The sequence below is a fragment of the Protomyctophum parallelum genome, assembly GCF_964188405.1.
Source record: "Protomyctophum parallelum genome assembly, chromosome: 16".
Lineage (NCBI taxonomy): Eukaryota > Metazoa > Chordata > Actinopteri > Myctophiformes > Myctophidae > Protomyctophum > Protomyctophum parallelum.
In genome coordinates, this window is record NC_139711.1 from 10550362 (window position 1) to 10574430 (window position 24069).

Consider the following 24069-nt stretch of genomic DNA (forward strand, 5'->3'; position numbering starts at 1 on the left):
AGCCAAGTGCAGGGGATTTTACAAAACAATAAATTAAATTAAGAAGAATTATGAGTAAGTAGAAATAAAGAAACAAGTGTTCTGTGTACAGAAAGAGAGATAGACAGAAGGGACAAAGACAGAGAGAGAGCGTGTGGGACAAATCAACGTCTTCACAGCCCTGCAAAAGATGCACAATCTCCTCTAACAGTAATCCCCTGCTAAGCCTGCAATCCCCCAGACAGATCTGGGGGAAACAACGTTTAAACCAAGATAGATGATAAGATAAATAAATCGCTTTTCATTGTTTGCTATAAAAATCACATAATCTACTTGATATTGTTTATCTTGCAGACATTGGTCCTTGACTACCACGCTCTCTGGGAAGCTAATGGAGCAGTAAATAACATCAATTATACAGTGACATCTTTGATGTGTTTTTATGCCACACTGACACACATCCTCCCCACACACACACTCCCTTCGGACCCCTCCCTCTGGCACACAGGCATGTGCATAGTGCATAGATGTATACCTATATGCCTGGTTGTTTATTCAGAGAGATAGACATGCACAAATACACTCACTCAGTGTTAAGACAAGAAATGTTGACACATTTTTGAGTGATGTTAAATAGTGTGTGTGCATGTGTGAACTTTATACAAACCCCCGTGGTTGGAAGTTTCGTTTGAATACTGATCCAGAAGTGACAGAGAAATCAAATACCTGCCTCTATAGACTTCTATATCAGTAACCATTCGGTTCCGTCTGCTTATGTTGTTTGCAGGCTTGCAGCACACATTTTGATCTGAAGCGCATATCAGAGAATATTTGGGAATATTTTGAAATATGTATAAAGCCCAGTGGAGGTGCCTATGACTCAGAATTGTAAATTGCAAAATGTGTAATTTTACGATCAAAATGTGGAGCGGACATAATTTATCCTCTGTTGTGCATCGTACCGCACACCTAAAATAGACAATGTACAAATTCACAGCATGTCATAGCGTGATGCATTGTGAGTTTGTAGATCGGCTATTTTAGGTGTGCGACACCACTGTACAATTGAGTATAAATCATGCACACAGAGAAAAATGTTGTTCACAAATCATTGAAGCCTTTTTAGTGCATCCAGCGAGAACATGAGTATAAGGCCTATATCACAATGCTGATAGGGTTGTGCAAAAACCCACCCTGCAGCACTGTTTAATGCAATTTATTTGTGCATGATGTAAGTATGCTTTGTTGAATTACTGTTGTAAAAGTCAACAGTATGTATATGTCCCGGTTTGCAGGTGTTAGGACCCATGTGCAGGAAGCTCAAACAAAGGCAGGACAAGAAGATCACATAAACTTGACTTTACTTGGGAAATGACATACGATAACAGAAGTACATACACTGAACATAAAACCTGACACTAACTTAAGATCCAGCACTGAACAAACAAGGCAGAGTTTAAATAGTCACTGGAGCTCATCACCCAACCTGGCTCAGCTGGTCCCCACAGGTGATGACACTCAGGGCAATCAGAGTCAGAGGAGCAGGACTTGGGAGAGACAGGAAACTCATGGACAAACGGAGGGGCTCAGGACGTGACCATGACAGTATATCCATAGCATAAGCAAGCAGCACACTAGCAGACAATACACTAGTTATTTATTTCAATCATTTTATTATTATTATTATTATTATTGTGATTTATTTTCACAATCTGATACACATACACCAGCTACGTGTCGTGTATTTAGGAAGAAGATTATCAGGTAATATAATTGTGAAAATAATAATAAAATCATTGAAAGAAATAACTAGTGTATTGTCTGCTCCACCGTCGGTGTATGACTGTGTGAATTTGTAATGCACATTGTAAAGCGCCTTGGATAAAGGCACTATATAGGCACTATATAAATGCAATCATTATTTCAGTTATTTCTTATTGCACTCTGTGCAGTTGTGCATAACCTGCAATGATGCAGGGTTGGAAACTTTCCAGGACAGGAACTGTCTTCCAAGTTAGACTCTGGAGTGATTCTACGGCCTTATGGCATTCTGATTAACCCCACTGGTTTATGCGACCTCATATCTTTTCCTGTAGTGCCACCATTAGGCTACATTTCCCACTAGCACACACACAGATACACACAGGTACTGTATCCCATGAAATCTGCTGAGCACATTAATACTCCATGGAGGAAGGACTATTTTCAATTTGGTGACCCCATTACCTGTTCTCTGGTGCCACCCTCAGGTCAAAGCTTTTTTCTTATTTTTAAAGCTCTCCTATAGTGCTCTAGAGTCTGGACTAGAGACCGAGCAACTGTCCGTTGGTTGGGCATTATGGTCGACTACTGTATGTGTCCCAGAGTGTTGTGATGGCCCCTACAGTATGTGGGGCTTCTATTAGTGTATGTAGCTTTGCCCCTCACCTTTTCCTACCTTCTCCACTATTACTGTTACTCAGTAGCTCAAAGCTAAACATTGTTCCAAAGTAAACTTTAGTCATAATTGTGCATGACAATGGTTATTATGTACATAACTGTACATAATGCTACATCCGAAATTATTACTTCTATTCCTATTTAATACATTCAAATTAATTCCCCATTAAGTTTCCCTTTAACTACTATGGAAAGTTTCCACCTTTGAACATACCCAAAATATTATAGCCTTACTTCCCCTGACAACCTGAATGCATTTTACTTTGTCAAAACAACATTTCTGACCCCTGCCAAAGTGATGTAACGCATCAACATTTGAGAAAACAAATAAAAAGCAGTGTAATTAGAATGTTTCCTGCAAATGGTTTGAATAGCGTTCACACTAGAAATGAACCACTCAAGAGTTGATTTAGAACCAATGCCACTTCGGGGGTTGTGGTTCTTTGTTCTGCCACCAGGGATCGGGGCTTTCACCCCATCCCAAATGAACGGAACATGGAACACTCTATGGTTCCGTTCTAGCGAACCAAGCGGGCCTGAAGGCTGAGAGAGCACCCTTATGTCAGAGTGTGTGATGGGTTCTTACCAGAGCACCCTCATGTCAGAGTGTGTGATGGGTTCTTACCAGAGCACCCTTATGTCAGAGTGTGTGATGGGTTCTTACCAGAGCACCCTCATGTCAGAGTGTGTGATGGGTTCTTACCAGAGCACCCTTATGTCAGAGTGTGTGATGGGTTCTTACCAGAGCACCCTCATGTCAGAGTGTGTGATGGGTTCTTACCAGAGCACCCTCATGTCAGAGTGTGTGATGGGTTCTTACCAGAGCACCCTCATGTCAGAGTGTGTGATGGGTTCTTACCAGAGCACCCTTATGTCAGAGTGTGTGATGGGTTCTTACCAGAGCACCCTCATGTCAGAGTGTGTGATGGGTTCTTACCAGAGCACCCTCATGTCAGAGTGTGTGATGGGTTCTTACCAGAGCACCCTTATGTCAGAGTGTGTGATGGGTTCTTACCAGATCACCCTTATGTCAGAGTGTGTGATGGGTTCTTACCAGATCACCCTTATGTCAGAGTGTGTGATGGGTTCTTACCAGAGCACCCTTATGTCAGAGTGTGTGATGGGTTCTTACCAGAGCACCCTCATGTCAGAGTGTGTGATGGGTTCTTACCAGAGCACCCTCATGTCAGAGTGTGTGATGGGTTGTTACCAGATCACCCTTATGTCAGAGTGTGTGATGGGTTCTTACCAGAGCACCCTCATGTCAGAGTGTGTGATGGGTTCTTACCAGAGCACCCTTATGTCAGAGTGTGTGATGGGTTCTTACCAGAGCACCCTCATGTCAGAGTGTGTGATGGGTTCTTACCAGAGCACCCTCATGTCAGAGTGTGTGATGGGTTCTTACCAGAGCACCCTTATGTCAGAGTGTGTGATGGGTTCTTACCAGAGCACCCTCATGTCAGAGTGTGTGATGGGTTCTTACCAGAGCACCCTTATGTCAGAGTGTGTGATGGGTTCTTACCAGAGCACCCTCATGTCAGAGTGTGTGATGGGTTCTTACCAGAGCACCCTTATGTCAGAGTGTGTGATGGGTTCTTACCAGAGCACCCTTATGTCAGAGTGTGTGATGGGTTCTTACCAGAGCACCCTCATGTCAGAGTGTGTGATGGGTTCTTACCAGAGCACCCTCATGTCAGAGTGTGTGATGGGTTCTTACCAGAGCACCCTCATGTCAGAGTGTGTGATGGGTTCTTACCAGAGCATCAGCCTTGTGTTTGAGTCTCTTGGCCTCCTGCATGTAGTGCTCTGCACTGTGGATACTGGAGAGAGAACAGGAGAGAATAGAAAGCCTTTAGCACAGAGAATTATACACTCAATCTGCTTGTGATGCTCTTCAATGTGGACACAACACTGTCACTGATAGGAATACAAATGTGCACGTAAGAGCGAAGTACAACAATGTGCAAAAAATCATTGCGCGTATCCCTGCATTAAGTGACCTCGGTACATAGACAATTATATTTATTGGATGTCTAGAGTCTAGAACTCTAGACTGATCTTAGTGTACCTCATCAAGATCATCATACATGTAGATTCCTCTTTTACACTGTACATCTACACACTTTTGACAAAAAATGGTAAATTGTAGAAACACTGTACACTGTACAATGAAAGCAATTATCTTTAAACACCTTTTTTAACAGAGCAACTATCTTTAAACACTTTTGAAAAACAGCTATTTCTGCACAACCTTGAAAAAGCTTACCCCAAGCTAACCTCTCCTATGTGGAAATATAGGCCAACTATTTCTGACAGCAAATGCACAATTCTTATGGTTTTGTAAGTTAGATTTCCCTCAATTGCAACGTAATAGCTCTGTGTACACATCATTTCTATTCCCTTTCAATTGTACATACATTGTTTTGTTCTGATTGTAGTGTTCTACTTTTTCTTTGGCAATGTTAACGTATGTTTTCTCATGCCAATAAAGTCCTTTGAAGTGAATTGAATTGTAAGTATCCTTAGGAACCAATGGTTCACATCGAGGCATGTGGCAATCTCTTGTTTCTGTAGTGTGATGCAGCTTGATATACAAGTACAGTACACCCCCTGGGCATGATGCTAGTACAGTATGTCACAGGAACGTACCCCAGATCCAACCCTTGAGGAGAAGCAGGGAGGCACTGGGTTATATATTTATAGTCTTGTATGAACTGGTCGGGGGAATTGTACCGCAACCTCCCAATGTCAGGGCAGACACTCTAACCCCAAGGCCACTGAGCTGGTGTAGTTCATACAAAACTTCTACTGTCTTGATTTTTCATTCAAACAGTAGCATGTGCTTGTAAGCTATGATGATGATGATGATGATGGCAAGATGGCTTGTATTCATTTTAACAAGTCATTTAGGGTTGAACAAAGTAAAAACGTTTTACAAAATAATTAATACGTATGGTGCATATTCTGAAGCAGAGGTTGTTAGTGTAATAAATGTAACTTTCCTAATATGTTGAAACTAATACACAGTACTAATCCTACTTTCGTATTCCATAACCACTTCCCATCCTTTTTACGGCAACATCAAAACTCTTCACCGATAGAATAGAAGCTTGCATGTAACATTCTGCTAATTTCACAAAATGTTCATTTGGTTAAAAAGTTGATAGTTGTGTGTGTGTGTGTGTGTGTGTGTGTGTGTGTTTGTGTGTGTGTGTGTGTGTGTGTGATATTTACGTGTTGCTGAATGACAATTTGGGTCTTCGTGGTCCTGCAGGGTCCATGGAAGATTCAGACCATGGCTCTGAGTCATTGAGTCCGTTGACAGGGTAACTGTCCCCACAGGGCTTGTCCACGTGGTCATCCGTCTCCTGATGGGGGGGATTTAGAGTTTGTATTAATAACAAAAATCTGCAAAGTAATTAAAGCTGTCAAATAATTGTAGTGGAGCAAAAAGTACATTTGCTTCTGTAGTGGAGTAGAAGTATACCCCATTTAGACCTGAAACCGATTCTAAAAACGGCTTCTAAATCCTGACCTCCTAAATCCTGAAGTTTTCTGAGAAAAAAAAATATGTTGCTATATAATGTACATACAAGCAACAACAACCCAAAAATGGGTTCCCGTCTTGAAAAGACTTAAAGCTGCACTATGTAATTTTTCTTTTAAGAATAAAGTCAATACAGTACAGTTGAGTTTGGACACAATTACTTTAATTATTAATTAATTATTTATAATTAATAATTGAAGTAATTGTGTCCAAACTCAACTGTATGGTAGAGTATGTTAATACAATATATATAACGACACATTTGGGGTGATTGTATTTTCTCTCCCTGCTCTTCCACTGGGACATTTAAGTCCTGTCAAAGGTCATGTCTCACCTAGACACAGGATCTGACACGAATGTTGTGAAAATAGTAAAAATGTCAGCAGGAGACCGGGTTCAAATGCGGGGTAGAAGAGGACAGTTACGTACAGTACTTTTCTCCCCTGGACAACTACACATTTCTTTCAATTTTAAGCTGACATACGGCTGGCCATAACGACGACGGTGACACATTGTTAAGTCCGTGGACATCTAGCTCCACATTAGGGTGAGACGAAACATATCCAAATGAAAATCTGTGTCTGTAAATATGTCCACTTACTAAGTGTAAACACAACCATGTTAAGTGTCCCACTGAGCCCAGAAAACTAGTCAGTGTATCAATTCCAACAGTCATTTATAGCACTTAGGCCTAATTCATGCAGTTTATACAGAACAGCTTTTTAGGACAGTTACAGTACTTTCGATGAGCAACCCTGTCGTTTATAGACGAAGCCTTACGGTTCCATTCTTTAGGTGTGACGACGCTTTCCCATCTCCTCGCTTATGTCTGTGTGAGGAAGAGGAGGACAACGAAGAGGAGGACAACGAAGAGTCAGCGGTGCCGCCCTCCTGGCTGAAGGAGGAACTACAGACGGCGCTCCGCTTGCGAGGGGGGTCATCGGAAAGGGGGGACAGGAGGGGAGGGAGGAGCTTTTCGTTCCACCGCCGAGACTGTTTCCTGCTGACGGAGCTGGGAAAACAACACATCGACAGTCAGTCGGACGGACGGACGGACAGACAGACAGACAGACAGACAGACAGACAGACAGACAGACAGGCAGGCAGGCAGGCAGGCAGGCAGGCAGGCAGGCAGGCAGACAGGCAGGCAGACAGACAGACAATATGTGTGTTGCTCAAGACTTTGTCTGCATGTATTTGTACAGATCATGTCTTTGTCTGCATGTGTTTGTGTTATCGCTTCACTGTGCGTGCGTGCGTATGTGCGTGCATACGTGTGTGCGTGTGTGCGTGCACTCACTCTGTGGAGCCGGCCTTGTGGTTGTGGATTGGAGAGATGCATGGTGGGAGGAGAAGGCAGTCTTTGTCCAATCTCAGCTTCTTACTGCCATTCACGGACAGCTCTCCGTGGTCCAACTGGGCACGGCACAGCAGGGAGACCATTCAAAACAGACGTGTGTCTACTTTTAGTCAAGTCCAAGGCAAACATGTGTATTAGACCAGTGGTTCTCAGACTTTTACTTCCAGGGACTCCCGTAATGTTGAGAGTGTACTAATGGAACCATTTGTACACTCTCAGAGTTACAGGCCAGTAAGGGTTCATTTGGAACCCTCTCAAGGATCTAATAAGATACATCTCAGGTGTAATATGCAACAAAAATAGTTAGAAAGAAACAACCTTGTTTGACCCGCATACTTGAGAAAAACAAGCATGCAACCTTAATCAAATCAAATCCTGATACTGGATTGGAAAGAAGCAACCTGTGTTTTTCATGTCTCCGAGTACAGAAATAGGATCAAATAGATTTACTGATGCACTGACTTATTGTGAAAGGCCAAACCGAACCAAACCGAATCAGCAGCGAGGGAACAGTAGAGTAGACTCTTTTTTATCTAAGACTATCTGATATGTTTGATATTTATTTTTTGCTGATATCACAATTTTCATAATCCTTGCATTCATATAATTTGGGTAAAAAAAAGTTGAAACAGTCCCGAATATTTAAATATTTTTAAACAAATGGAATTCTGAGTTCTAGCAGTGTACAACACTGGGGAACAGATAGGATCTGTGTCCTCACCTTGTGTTTCCTCTTGTTTTTGCTGGTGTGTTTTTCCGTCGTGACCGTCATACTACCGGCTGCCTGTCTCCTGTTTTTACATCCGCTGTCTCCTCTGTCTGTCTTCCCAGATGGTCTGAGGGGCGTCTGGTCCAGCGTGGGGGGGTTGTCGGTGACCCCAACACTGTGACAGGCCTTTTCTCTCTCCCTCAGCCCCGCCCTGTCCCTCTCCTCCACGCCCAGTCCATCCTTCTCGTCCCCGTCCCCCTGCTTCTCTCTCTCAGTTGGTCTCTCCCGGTCCCCTTGTCCTGCTCTCTCCCTCTCTTCCTGCTTGTCTCTCTCTCCCATCCCCGTCGTCCTCTCCCTTTCTCCCTTACCTGATTTGCCCCTTTCTCTCAGACCCGGCCACTCTCTCTCGTCCTGCTTCTCCCCCCCGGCCGTCCTGTCCCTCTCTCCACGTCTCTCTCTTTCGTCCAGCACCGTCCTCTCCATCTCTCCCTTCCCTCCCGTGCCTCTCTCTTCCAGCCCCTGTCCAGGCACCCTGCTGATTAAATTCAGTTCAATTTTCACCCACAAGCTCTGGACCTCTTGGTATTCCCGTAAGGGAGAGAGGGGTAGATCGTGTCCCAGGCTGGAAGGCGGCAACATGCGATCTAAATCCTTGCCCTGCCGCCCCAACCCCCCGGGATCTGGAACTACGGTTCCAAAAGAGTCACTTAGGTTGGTTATACTACAGCTATTACTTGCACTACTACCACCGCTGTTACTACAACTGTTGCTACCATGACTACTGTTGCTACCATTAATGGTTACATTGCTGCTGTCTTTCACGCAAACACCTTTGCCTCCAAACGTTCCCGGAGCTCCTGCGCTTCCGGAGGCCGGACACGGAACAGCGGTGTGCAGGTGCAGTGCATTCGAAGTTGTGTGTGTGCTGGTCAGAGTGTGTGTCTGTATCTGCGAGGGCGGGGTGGGAACCTTGACCACTCCCTCGGAATCTGACTGGCATTCTGAGGAGGAAGAGGAGGAGTCCGTTTCGATGAATTCCCGGGACTTGGGTGTGATTCGGCTACTAGGGCCCCGGTGCTTCCTCTTGTCCTATGTCATGGAGGAAATAAATATGGAGATGAAGTTTGGCAGATATTGTCTTTTTTGTTCTTCTTTTTACTGCCAACCATTTTCCAAAGCATATGAATTCTGTTCATACCAGTGTTGGAAAACTGTTGAGTGTCCATGGGGAAAATATTGATTCCAAATTCTAATTCTATGACTTCTTAACTGCAACAGAAATATCAGTCAGATGACTTTATAGAAATAATTATATATTAAAATAAATATGTATAACAAAAAAAGGCCTGCTTTGTAGTCAATAGGCTAAATATGCAATACCACCACTATGGTCTTTTAAGCCAAGGGATTCTCTATTTAAATTGTCTATTTGTCTATTAGTCTTTCTTTCTTTAATCCTTCCATCTTTCCTTCCTTTATTCCTTCCTGATGCTGTCTTTAAAGGGAAAATACTATTTTCCTAGATTAACATAGAAGAAATAATGATAGGCTATTCGGCCATTGCCAGACATACAGTATCAGTGAAGATCAAACCATAGTATGTCTTCAAAAGAATACATGATTGTGTGACTGTACATCCAGAGTCTGCTCTGAACAGTAGCATTATGCTTTGTTCCTTTGTTCTTGTGAGGATATGCTCCATGTACAATACTGATCTGTGTCAATGTCCACATAAGGTCAATTCCTTAGTTCAGTCATTTTATATCCTTTTTGGTGATAAAACCCACTATTCAGACAGATAATTAGATAGATTATATCCTCAAACAGTAAAATAAGTAGTGTATTTTTAAACCATTTGTGGTATAAATGTTTTTGATATTGATTTGCGTTAAGAGAATAAGGAAACACTCCTTTAAATAGAAGTAATAGTCATTCTCTCCTTTTCTCTGTCTGGCCGCATTGCTTCATAAAACCTTATAGTGTTCAGAGGTTCAATGACAAAGTGATAATTAAGTTCAGTCTTTCTTTGCTTTCATTCTTTTACTCTCCTTCATGAAATCACTAAATCCATAACAGATTTCCCCTCTCCCACCTCTCTCTCTCTTTCTCTCTCTCTCTCTCTCTCTCTCTCTCTCTCTGTCTCGCTCTCTCCCCCCATCTCTCTCTCTCTCTCTCTCTCTCTCTCTCTCTCTCTCTCTCTCTCTCTCTCTCTCTCTCTCTCCCTCTCTCTCTCTCTGTCTCTCTCTCTCTCTCTGTGTCTCACTCTTCATATTTCCATAAAACCAGCCATTATGTGATAATTCAGTTTTGTGCCAGGGATTTTTAATGACCTCAACAAACCACGGAGAAACTATGGGAATGAAGACGCTGTTATAGCCATGGCTGACTGCTTTATGCAGTCTTTATGCGAACGAGGACTTTGTGGCATATTCTGGTCATGTGTCTGTGTGTGGATTATATGTAAAATGGAGAGAAAGAAAGGGATCGCAACTTACTTTAGAATAGATGCTTTCTATACACTTTTGCTGCTGTTGACAAAGTTTGAGTTGCCCTTTCTTTCACTCTATGATTTTGGGTATGTAAGATGCACACAGGGGAGAGGGAAACTAACAGTTTGAGCCTGACCGATATTATCAATCTTGCCCATTATTATATATGGTACATTTTCAATTGATTCAGTTGGGTTTGTTGGCAAGGACAGTGATCAGCTAACACAAAACAGAATAGATAACATAGAATAAACTGAAGGCTTGAGCTACAACAAAGCAATGAAGAAAGTGACTCACGCACGCACGCACGCACGCACGCACGCACGCACGCACGCACGCACGCACGCACGCACGCACACACACACACACACACACACACACACACACACACACACACACAAACCTGGTTTAAGTTAACACTGGGCATAGTCATAGGGGTTTGCTGTACGGTGGGTGGTGGGACTGTGTTGTTAGGATTGGTGGAACTGCGAGGTTCTTTCCTGGGGGCAGTTTTACCGCTGGGAGGTTTATTAACCCGTGGCCTGGGGGGTGTCTGTTGTTCCAGGGAGGGGGGAGGCGGTAGCTCCTTATCTCTGGCTGCTGGACTACAGGGGGAGAGAGAGAGAGAAAAAACTTGACATTACCCACTTCACAAGAATGTTGTTATTTTGAAAATAGCTGATCTACAAGCTCAAAGGAAGGAAGGAAGGAAGGAAGGAAGGAAGGAAGGAAGGAAAGAAGGAAGGAAGGAAGGAAGGAAGGAAGGAAGGAAGGAAGGAAGGAAGGAAGGAAGGAAGGAAGGAAGGAAGGAAGGAAGGAAGGAAGGAAGGAAGGAAGGAAGGAATTTAAGGAAGCATGGCATAAAACAAGGAAAGAAAAAAGAAAGGTTGAAGGAAGCACCTGTGCTGGTTGGTTCTGCTCCACCCTTGGTTCTGGCCATCTTCCAAACTGTTTGACCTGTCTATCCGCCTGGGCTGTTTCTTCCCCGTGGTGTTCCTTCTAGGGGCCGCGGCCTCTGAACCGGACAACATCCCCGGTGACAGTCTCATCTTTGATCTCTGGCCCTCAGAGGAACCCCGCTGGCTCAGCCTGCCCTTGCTCTTTTCTCTACTCGGACTGTGGGTGAACGGAAATAAACCATATAATAATACACTCACTGCACTGGTTCATTCTTTCTGATTTTCAAACAGCCTTTACGTGACGTCACCCTACTATTGGTGGGCGAGACGTAAAAGGCAATGGGCCTGTGTTTTTTAATAACGGTGAAGAAAAAGAAAAACCAATGTTCTCCATTGTTTCAGAAAACATGAAACATTCCCCTACCAGAAGGCTGCCCTTGTGTCCTTGTGTTCGTTGGACAGTGCAGGTGTCACGGGGGTGGTGTTGGCTGCAGGCTTGTTCTTGGCAGCCGTGCCCTGCACTCCTGTTGGTTGGGTCCCTGGGGAGAAAGGCTCAGGACCCTGGGTGAGGGAGCCTGGGTAGCAGTTCATTAGTTCGTGAATTTCACACTTGGAACGCATGTCTTAAAGATCACTGACAAGACAGTGAAGCTGGCCACGAGCCAGATTTGAACACATGATGTGCCTACATGGTCTGTGCAGTGTGCAACACCTGGCCGAGCCAACAGGAAGCCCTGCAATGGCATTATTATGGGACATACCGGTAGCCTATAGCAGGGGTTCTCAACCCGTGGGTTGCGAGTTGCGACCCCTCGAGGGGTCGCCAAATTATTTTGGGGGGGGTCCCCAAATTATTAATTAATTTGTTATTTATTTTGGATTTATTACATATAGTAGACATAGTACATGCATACACCTTCCCTAATGATTATATCTGGTTTCAGTATTTATTTATGGTGTATTGTCTCTATTATTAAGGTTATTGTAGCAGTCAATTTATATTGGGGGTCGGGAGGGGGCGGGGACATTGCCAAAGCATTTCCGGGGGTCCCCGGCCAAAAACGTTGAGAACCCCTGGCCTATAGGATATTACATATCTTGTGAAAAGTGCAAATAAAAGTATTATTGCTATTATCACCAACCTGAGTCATGATGTTCTTGCTGTGCAGGTACCAGAGGTTTGGGCTGAGGCTGTACCTTGTTCAACCAGCCAACCAACTGCCACTTGTTGGTGGATGGAGGCTCCGGCTATAAGGACAGAAGAGAAGTGTTTGATAAAGATTAGTGACAAGTAAGTAACAATGATAAAATAAACAGCAGCTACACATTCCTACTTTGAACAGTTTGACAGTGAAACTGCACTTAATTTTCCTTAGTAGCTGGTTAAAACAGTTATGCATTTGTGCACAATGTTAAATTACAAATGTATTGACCGTAATCCTTCAAGTTCCACCTGTTATGTTTATGTTATCATATGTCATCCTTTCTGGGCTGGGAGCAGCAATATCCTAAAGCTGAACAACACTGTTGCGGACAATCTACAATTGCCAGTACACCAGCTTCTGTCCTTCCTCCTCTTGTTCTGTCTGCATGCTAGAACTCCATGAAACCAGTCAGTGCTCAGTCATAGTAGTTATGTGATCATTCAGAGTCATGCTGTGGAGTTTTATGATTGCAGAGCACAAAACTCAAACCACCCAGAAACTGATGAAGTGGCCATTAGGAAAACCAGGCAGGCAGGTGAACACCCACCCACGCACGCACGCACGCACACACATGCACACGTGCATACACACACACACACACACACACACACACACACACACACACACACACACACACAAAGGCGCAGTTCCCAAGTACTCGTCGAACTCCTTCTCCAGAGTAGGAGATGCTCATAGGTACTACACCAGAGGGAGTTCCCCCACCCCCCAAGTTCAATCTGCTTAAGGGTAAGAATGCAATCTACTTTAAATCATAAAGTAGATGATGAATGCATGAGCCAGATCTCTCTCATCATCACTGTCCAAGTGTCCAATACCTCTGGTGTACTTGTGCGGGGGGCGGGATTATACTCGCTGTCACTGGAGCTGCTTTCTGATTCGTCAGTGTCCGACTCTGAGCTGCTTTCTGATTCGCTGCTGCTGCCTGATACCCCGCTGTACGGAGCAAGGGGAGAGAGGAAGACAGAGAAAGAAAGAAAAAAGTATTAATTATCAAGTCAACAAAGATGTTTCATTTCAATTCAGTATTAATATTAGTGAACCAAAACACAGGCTGTTCTAAGTGAAGTTGACAGTGAGATGATAATGAAAACATCCCCTTCAACTCCAGTTCAATAATAATGACATTAGCACGCAACAAATATTACACTGTTCATAAACACGACTGGAGTCTGGACTCGCAGCAAAATGAACCACTTAATCACCAAGAAAAATGATTCGAAATAACCGATCTACAGTAGAAGCGCACAAGGTGTCACATCACAATGTGTTGGGAGCTTGTAGATCTGCAATTTCTTTAACCCGGAACCAGGGTTAAAGTGGTTAAAGTATAACAACACAGACTGACTGAAGAAGGTAAAATAGAACAGAAAGACAGAGATTGTCTGAACCCAGAAACATACAGTACATACACACGGCCACATGCACACATGTGCACGTGCACACACAAACACAAAGTCATATATCATATCGAACCAGCCTCACTATATAGCATACTTTCTGGTCTCTTTAATGGCTGACTTCTTCTAGAATACTTTAAAATTGCCTTCTGTGAGGCAACACACACACACACACACACACACACACACACACACACACTCTTGCAAATGAGTCTCTCTTGCTCTCCCTCTGTGTGTTTGTGTGTGTAATTTCAGTTCAAGACTGGCATCACAGCAGGCACCAATCTGTGTGAGCACTCAAGCAGCAAATCCATCAATCGCTCCTCAGGCAACACACGTACGCACGTACACACGCACGCACGCACACTTATAGAATAAAAACAGACACCCATACCGTACACACTCATAAATACACATTGATAAGAAACATACCACACACAGAGACACACACGGTTGCAGACACTTTATAAATGCATTTTCTCTGCCCTCGTTTTGCTCTTCTATCATTCTTCATCTCTTCTCTGTCTCTCTTTCTCGCTCCATTTTCACTCTCTATTCATGTCTCTCACCTTCAAATGGGTTTTCCTTTCAATGTGGTTCTCTCGGTGTACGAGAAAACAACATCAGATTATAAAGACGAACATTTCCCCCCCGTTCAAAATCCAACCGTCTGCCAGCCCGTATTGAGCGAACAAGGGAGCTCAGGTTGATTCTGAAGTGTCTGTTAGGAAGTTAGACGGGAGCTTGTTAATCTAGTGCCACTCACAGAGGTGGCGGCACGGTGGTGGAACCGACCCCGGGTGTCATTATTCTCCACGGGACCGGTGGCACGGCGTGCCACCGGAGCTGACAGAAACCGCCAGCTGCTGTCACGAGCAGCGGACGGCTGATTGGCACGAAATGCACAGAGGACGAAAGGTTAAGTATTAATTAGACTATGGTCTAAATGGGAGCCGTGACTTAGTTTAATGAACTGTGTCTGCTACTTATATTTGACATTCCTTCCAGGAGCCAGAACGTGCTAGTATATGACTTTCAGTTCTCTCTCTCTCTCTCTGTGTCAAACATCGCTCGCTCTCTCTCTTCCACTTCCATCTCTCTATCTCGCTCTACATCAGTGTTGCGTTTATTGAAGGCGTTGAGGCTTGGCTCTCACTCTCTGTGTTTGTGTATCATTGATAAGACTTACAAAATAACCATTGTCAGACACCTGTAGAGGTCTTTGTGTGTCTGACTATTTGTCTGATAAAATCACACCAACCCCACAGGGGAAATGAAAGCCTCGGAGCAGAGCAGACAACACACAATGTTCTGGTGGCTTTGCTGTGCCCAAGGGCCTCGGTACTCACATGACCTTATTCACTGTAGTTTATTGGCTATTGCTATAGGTCAGTTGCTAGTATTGCTGCAAGTCATGCTTTGTGAATGATAGTTATTTTTTTAGGGGCGCTATCCCCATCTATAACTAGCTTTCGGTGTGTGTGTGCACTGTGCACAAACTTTGTCCTACGCAAACATTAAATTCCCATTGACAATGAATTGTCTATTTTACGTCATGATGATATACGATGATAAACAACCGTATGTACCTATTTGATGGCGATCTTCAATCTGCGATGACAAATAATGTTTTGGCAGGCCACCCTCAGCATGTACTGTAAGTCAGAGTGCAGGGAGCCAAGTGGCCACACCTGGTGCGTTTTAGTCAATTCAGTGCTTGCTCTATAGGACGCTTCAATAGGACGGACAGGGGATTTACTTTTGGTCTGAGGTGAGGGTAGTTTTTCTACTTATTGTACCACAAATGGATGGTTTAAGCCGAGGGGGAGAGACATCACAGTTGGAGGTCCCACTAACATGATTTGATCCTGTGGGCCAGCAGGTGGGGGGGGATACAGTATGTGGGGGCTGAAGGAAAGTTCTTTACCGATCACACCAGAGACACGTCACACGTCGCGGGAGGCTACCAAGGAAAAAGAAAAGCAAAACACCCTGAGGAGCAGTCATTCCTCAGTCCAACCACATGAATAGGACCCTTTCAGTTGGCCGACTAGATAAGAGACTGCAGCTCTGGGGGTGGGAGAGGGCCCATGCTGATCATAGGCTTGTTCCATTTGTATCCCGTCGGCACCTCACTGAATGTGAAGTGCCTGCCAGTGGCTCAGCAGACATACAGTCAATGTATCATAAAGACATGGTGTCGTCTGTGTAAATATTGAATATATGACGGCCATCTGGTGCCTGTTCATCATTTGCCAGTTCAGTTCATCAGGTTCGTCATGTGTACTGTATAGACTGTGTATGCCTTGCAACCTCTGCCCTCAGCTTTGGCTGCAGGGCATGCAGAGGTGCTGCACAGCTTGCTTTCATTAACGCGCGCTCCTTTGAATGTGTGCGTACGGTATGATGCGGTTGGGGGGTCCAAGTGTGCTAATGTCTGGAACAATAAAGGTAGTCATTATTAGCATGATCGAAGCGGCACAAATCACAATGTGGTGTTCAATAATAAATAAATAATACAACTTTACTTGTATGGCACCTTTCAGGACATGAAGTGCAGCTCAAAGTGCTTTATAGAGCAATCAGTTCAGTGGTTCTATAGAACTTCTACACACGAAGAATCAAGATGTATCATCCCACATTGACGATCTGGCCACATGTGGGCAATACATCTGTAGCTAAATGGAACTAGCAATCTTTTTATATACTTCAACCAGTGGCTTAGACTCTCTCTTTTTAATGCAGGACTGTAAAATAGCTAGTATAAAGTCACAAAAGACAAGCTTATGGTGAAGGACATATCACGCTATGCATCGCTAAGTGAATGGTTCAGCACCACAGCCGATGGATAGCGACAGGCAAAGTACAGTATACTGTGACCCACCATGCCTTTTCACACAGATATGAAATACACAAGAGAGCAAAGCAGCAGTCTGTAACTGTAAGAGATATATGGTGCATTGCATTAAACAATGGAATGACAAGCTACATTGACATCTTATACCACAACTACAATCTCCTGTTGAGCAGTTGCAACAGAACACAACTTAATCATTTTTCACCAAATGCAATAGTGCTCTTTAAACTCAATACATTAAAAGATATAGCAGAATGTTACAACTATAAAACAGACAGCGTAAGAATCACTGACATAATCAGGTAGGCAATCAGTCACGCGTGCGTGCGCATGCGGCCATGGAACACAAAGGAACAGCGCACAGTAGCAGCCCAAGAGTGTCTCCCTAATGAAAATTAGGTGTGAGTGGAGGAACATGAGCTATGGGAACCAGACAGGTGCGTGAAATCATGATTCATATTGTATTCATGAGGGCTTGCCTATGTCATCACGCACTATGTTTGTGTTTGACAGAAAGTAATTGTCGCTGGCCAAAGGAACCCCCTATCCATCAGTGTGTGTGTGTGTGTGTGTGTGTGTGTGTGAACAGCTAATCACCGTTGGACCAATTGGCGTGAAACTTTGCACGCATACTCCCGGGAGGCCACGGGAGGTGGTTAACCAGGCTACTGGCTATAACCTATTGTAGTGCCGCCGGGAGAACACATTGACCATTCCATCTGTTCGCCATAAGAGCACAGAGTGGTAAGAAGAGTGGGGTCAGCATCCAGGAGGATCCCAACCACGAGGAGTGTCTCCACGGTGACTCGATCTATAGCGGGACTTCATGGACACGTTCCACAGCTTGACTCTAGAGTTGAACTTGCAGTTCCACTGGGCGCACAAGCGCCGCTACCCATGCATGCTTCCTCATGGAGGCCAACGACGACACTTAACCCATTCTGACCTGAGATCAGATTCTAAAAATGTCAGTCGCTCTTCGATTTTTCAAAAATAGCAGACCTATAAGCTCGTAGCGCGCCACTCGGTGGATCTGCTATTTTCAATAGCTAAAGCACGACATTATGCTAACACCAAAATGGGTTAAGTCCACATGCCCAACCTGGTGGGCTATCTGCAGAGTCCACCAACTTGTAGATTGTGCAGCGAGGCCCGTCCAAACAGGAACAGTAGCAATTTAGCAAAAGTGTGTTTTATAGAAAATGCTACATTGTGGAAAATATACAGTAAAATGGCACAAACTGGACCATAATGTTGCGTCATGATCCAAGGAATCCATGGATAAAAGATGTTGATTGTATTATATGGCCGACAGAAGTTGTAGGCCAAAGCATGAAGATGGCTGCTGTAGTGCCACCTGGAGGCGATTAGAGACATTTGGGGTGGATCAAATGCTATCGAATCACACCAGACCCCCATAATATTGTATTATAGTGAATCCATAAAAAAATGAAACTAAAAAAAACAGTAGGGCTATTAGACTTAACAGCAATAGACTGATAGACATTAAAAAAATGAACAATTTAAAATGAAAAGGATTGGATAAATCTATTTATTGTATATATAGGCAGCCATCATGAGTCAGGAGGTAGATAAAGCTACCCCCTTTTATAGTATACACGCATTTGCAATGTTAACAGCATTGCAAAAATCACTTACTACATCCAGTAGATTACAACCTATTGGGTTTCCACAATTCTACTGTGTTTATGTGCATGGCGGTGCATTTGCCCAAGGCAGCACCAAGGGCTAAGCTATAATAGGTTTCCTTTCCTACACAGCAGCAGTGTGTAGAACTTAGAATTAAACCAGAAAGTGTGTGTGCCACACTGAAACCCTTGTCAGACATGACGCACCTGATTGCGTTGTGCACAGAGCTGTGCAAGAAACCGTGTAAACGAGGCAGAGCTGTAACAAACATTCATTAATTAAAAGACAAAGGAATCGATAAAAACAATATAGCTTTTTGCACATCTCAGATTTGGACAAAGACTGGTCAAAGATGAAAGAACAGTACAAATATAAAACAAAAAGCTAAGTTTGTTTTACTTGGGTATAGACTAGTAGATGTTTCTCGTGAAGAGGTGAGACATTTAGTTTTTTCCCATTTTAAATGTCTTTTTAGCTGGGCTTTTAGACTCATTCTATTGTTTCAGTGGCAGCAAACCTGATGAAGGCTTTGTCAGCCAAAACTAATTGGTTTCATGATTAAAGTGTTGCTGCCCTTTGGTAGACTATTGCTGTTGAAGCACCTTGGCTGAGATGCAAAGTTGCAACAAATTAATTTAGTGGGAACTGTGCGGCCTAGCGGTCCGGGCACCTAGGCTAGTATTCCAGCTTGACAGCGTGCCGCGGGTTCAACTCCCAATCCCGACCACCTTTGCTGAGTGTCACTCCCTATCTCCCTCCCCCATTTCCTGTCAACTTACTGTAAATCTATCAAATAAAGGTAGAAGAAAAACTAAAAAGAAGATCTATTGGAACACAGGTTATTTTTTCCATCTTCCAATGGTTTTGGACATGCTGCCACCCGGCAGCGACAATACTACAGTACATATTTAAATGAATCATTCATTAGTGTTCTTGCTCACATCTTTATAACAAAGACGGATACAGGTCCAGTTTAAAGCATACACGGTACTACATCATTAGCAGACCTACATTTACCTTACAATTGACCTTTTATCCCAAAAATGTCTATCACAGGTCCTTAAATATATTAATACATGAATATATTTGGCCCCTCATTTGTAGAATAAATGTAGATATGAAATCAAATAGAAATTAAATACATTATATATATATATATACAGTAGATAGATAGATATTTTTAAAGTGGTGCCCGATGTTCTCAGGGGTCCATTGTTTTCCGGCTACCGTAAAGAGACGTTATGAAAGTGATGGTCTGCCACACTACCGTAAAGAGACGTTATGAAAGTGATGGTCTGCCACACTACCGTAAAGAGACGTTATGAAAGTGATGGTCTGCCACACTACCGTAAAGAGACGTTATGAAAGTGATGGTCTGCCACACTACCGTAAAGAGACGTTATGAAAGTGATGGTCTGCCACACTACCGTAAAGAGACGTTATGAAAGTGATGGTCTGCCACACTACCGTAAAGAGACGTTATGAAAGTGATGGTCTGCCACAAGGTATTCCATAGTGTGATAGTCTGGTTGGGTGGCTGGTGTACAGTACATACTGTATATGTGTGGTTGTGTGTGGGTGGCTTCGTGTGTGTGTGTGTGTGTGTGTGTGTGTGTGCGTGTGTGCGTGCGTGAGTGCGTGTGTGTGTGTGTGTTTGTGTGTGCATGCACACGCTATGTTGCATTCCAAGGGGTAGGCCTATATAGCCAGTGGATTGCTTGCAGCATCTTTACCACACACACACACCATGTGTGTGTGTGTGTGTGTGTGTGTGTGTGTGTGTGTGTGTGTGTATGTGTGTGTGTGTGTGTGTGTGTGTGTGTGTGTGTGTGTGTGTGTGTGTGTGTGTGTGTGTGTGTGTGTGTGTGTGTGTGTGTGTGTGTGTGTGTGTGTGCGTGCGTGCGTGCGTGTGTGTGTGTTCGTTCAGTAGTGTGGGCTGCAGTGTGAATGGGCTCATTAGCGATAGCAGCAGAGTAGCACATGGCCTCAGGCTCTCTCTCTCTCTCTCTCTCCCTCTCTCTCTCTCTCTCTCTCTCACTCTCTCTCTCCCTCTCTCTCTCCCTCTCCCTCTCTCTCTCCCTCACTCTCTCTCTCTCTCTCTCTCTCTCTCTCCATGAACACACTCCCACAGCAGACCTGCATACTAATGACCACAGACTGAACACAACAGTCCTCATTTAGAAAACCTTCTTATATCCTTCTGGATGGATTCTGAGATTGATTACAACCAAATCCTAGACAAAGTCAGATTCATGAAAAAAGTAGTGCTTATGAAAAACAAATGTATTGTTTTGGTGTTTCATTTACATAAGATATTCTAAGATATTCTCTTTCTCTCTTTCTCTCTCTCTCTCTCTCTCTCTCTCTCTCTCTCTCACACACACACACACACACACACACACACACACTCACACACAGACCTTTCATAAGAAGTACATGTCTATAATATGCCAGTATGTGTGTAAATGGGACAGATCGTTGGCAAGTTCGTCATCTACGTACAGTATGTAATGATGAATATTCAACAACATGAATTATGAGGCGGTGATATAAAAGAGGCTATCTTCATATATACTATAGACATCTATATCTATCTACGTACAGTAGATATAATATAGACAAATCTAGAGTGACATACTAGCAAGGAGCAGTATAAAACTGTAATGAGATAACGGGGTTGTCAACAGCACTCATGTCTAGTTTATGTGTGTCTTCTCCCCCCAGTCTTTTGTGCTTGAAGATACAAATTGACAAGCAGACTTGTGGAACGGCTTGTAAGTTTGTAGCGTGAAGACAATCAACATATTCCCAAGAGGAGGGAAAAGAATGCATGTGCAACACAGACATCATCTGCAGCTTTTCAATGTGCAATGACACCAACAACTCATGCTGTATGAAGCGGCATAACATTTGAGGCTGTTTGGCGACAGTCGACGTGATTTGAAATATCTGTCTGACCATATGGAGCACAAACATAATGTTGGTTTCACTTGGAACAGATATTTAATAAGTCAGTAGAATTCTGTCTTTCTTACAGTGGTAAATAAATACTTTCAGCAACGCCAATTATTATGTAGTCATTTGGCATTTCTGCATAAATGGTGTCTTTACTGTGTTATGTCTATGTAGTGCCTTTCTCCAAAGCGCTACAATGTGCATTACATTTATCCGGTCAAACAAAGAAGACAGCGGCGGAATTCATGCGAGAAAACCAACCCATTCATTATGAGCAGTTAGTATAGGGGTTAAAGGGATACAGTTGCAACTGTATTAATTGATTGCCCGAGTCCCGTGGTGGGAGTTCTGCTCTGGGTTTGGTGAAATATGAAGTAGTTCCGGTCATTTTGTGGGGGGCACATGGGGGCCACGCATTAAAAGTAAATGAATCCACAAAACGAACGTAATTTGTATTGTTGACCTATTTCTAAAATATTAGTGCAACTTTCGTTAATCTTTTACCCTATGTATTTTGTGTCCATATCACTACGCCCAAAAAATTGTTCCATGTGATAGAGGGGTCAAAGTTGAACGAAAGTTGCACTAATATTTTAGAAATAGGTCAACAATACAAATGACTTTTTGTGGATTAATTTACTTTTATACTGCGTGGCCCCAGTGCCCCCCACAAAATGACCGGAACTACTTAATATTGACCAAAACCAGAGCAGAACTCCCACCACGGGCCTTGGGCAATCAATTAATACAGTTGCAACCACTATATTAATGGCAAATATTTCATACAGCTTAAGTTAAAAAACTATTCCTTTAAGTGTCTTGCTCAAGGACACTTTGACATGCAGGCAGGGAGGAGCTGGGATTAAACCGGGAACATTCTAATTCTAAGACACCCACTCTACCTCTTGAACTATAGTGCTGCCCCGGGGCATACATGTAGCAGGTCACAATACATTTTGAAAGCACATTTCACACAAACAGATAGCTCGAGCAGCATAGTACCCGTTGTGTCCTGTTTGGAATAATCTGGGGTTCTTCAACATATCTCAGGACAAGGACCCCTAGGTGAAAGCAGGTACCCCCCCCCCCTACATACTGATAGATTTCAGATAGCTTTAGACTTCTTTGACTTGATGTAAATGAATTGTGTTTTTTATATTGTCTTATTCATATTTTGGATAATGTTAAAGTGTATTTTCACCACCATTTAACCACTTAAACCCAATACTTAGTAAACTTCACTTTTGGATCTGTACTTGGTCTGTTCTTATTTTCCCTCTACCGCATCAAATATCTTTGCCGAAGCATATCAGCTATTTTGGGCAGATTAACGATGCTAGGGTTCAAGTGGTTAATGTAAAATGTTCCTATCACACAAAGATGTGGCAGCCCCCCTGTAGACTCTGAGGACTCCCTAGGGGTCCCGGACCCCCTGTTAAAGAACCATGGAATAAAGCAAAGCAGGAGTTCTATATACTATGTAATACAGTACCGGTAGTTGTGTTTCTTACCTTACAGCCGAGTTTCTGGCCTTGGGCTTCTCAGACACCTGTCAATGCACAAACACAGAGAGATTATCATTTACTCACCATATTCAAGCGAGATGATAAAACAACACTTTTGTTTACTTGTTTTCAAGGTACACATTTAGAGCAGTCGATTGAATAAAGTAGATATCTTGTGTGTTTCACAGGTCGAAGATCATTACCAGAGTTTAGATGTGACACAGACAACACGATGTTACCAATAAATGCCATTAAATTACTTATCGACTTCTGTATGCTATTCATTTGGAGAAGGAGCACAACATTATTTATAGGTACTGGTATGGTATTAAGAAATAAGTAGTAATTTAAGTGACCTTTCCTATAGCATCACCATTAGAACAAGTTATCCACTTACACACATTTTAAGATATCTTGAAAACTACTGGTTACTACTGATTGCCATGGAAATGACTGGACACCTTCATGCCCCTTGGAGAATGAACGAAACCTACTGATTTAGCTGACCTCATGGCCTATGAGGCTTTATAGCTGTGTGTTCGTGACTTTATATTGTGTACCACCATTAAGCCAAAGTTATGTCGTCCGGACAAGATCATATTTTTCTTACCAAACCTTATTAATATTTAATGCACTTTTTAATGATGTATTATTTTTTCATATTAAAATTGTTAAATGGTAATATCAGTTGAAAAGTATCATTACATTTTATTACATCCTTGGCACAGCACATGAATATAAAAAGTCTTTCTCTCACTCTCTGTCTTTCTCTCTCTTGAAATATGGTGATTAAGTAGACCAGGGAAGAGTCTGATACATCAATGTGTAGCTTCAGGCAACAACAAACCCTCTCAGATCTTTGGCTTTGGAGACTAGCTCGACTTATAGAAAGGGTATGTCTGTGAATAAATTGATCTAGCTCATTTATATGCTTTATTGGAATTGTTCAGTATAGTACAGTAGTTAAATAAATGTGTAAATAAATCAAATGTTTTCCCGAAACATCGTTCTCTTAAAGTTCATTCTATCCATAGGAGAACAACATTTTAATCTCAGG

At 43.0% G+C, this 24069-nt stretch overlaps 1 protein-coding gene across 1 annotated transcript in view; it reads right to left on the reverse strand.

Moving 5' to 3' along the window:
* Positions 1 to 24069, reverse strand: part of aff2 (AF4/FMR2 family, member 2) — a 115498-nt gene that overhangs the window by 5296 nt on the left and 86133 nt on the right. Inside the window, exons 10-20 of the mRNA XM_083785724.1 lie at positions 23019 to 23056; positions 13464 to 13581; positions 12565 to 12670; positions 11847 to 11997; positions 11424 to 11639; positions 10927 to 11128; positions 8047 to 9123; positions 7266 to 7381; positions 6746 to 6977; positions 5653 to 5786; positions 4175 to 4238 (exon numbers count right to left, since the gene is read on the reverse strand). Of these exons, the coding sequence (XP_083641850.1) occupies positions 4175 to 4238; positions 5653 to 5786; positions 6746 to 6977; positions 7266 to 7381; positions 8047 to 9123; positions 10927 to 11128; positions 11424 to 11639; positions 11847 to 11997; positions 12565 to 12670; positions 13464 to 13581; positions 23019 to 23056 (2454 nt within the window). The remainder of the gene's footprint in view (positions 1 to 4174; positions 4239 to 5652; positions 5787 to 6745; positions 6978 to 7265; positions 7382 to 8046; positions 9124 to 10926; positions 11129 to 11423; positions 11640 to 11846; positions 11998 to 12564; positions 12671 to 13463; positions 13582 to 23018; positions 23057 to 24069) is intronic.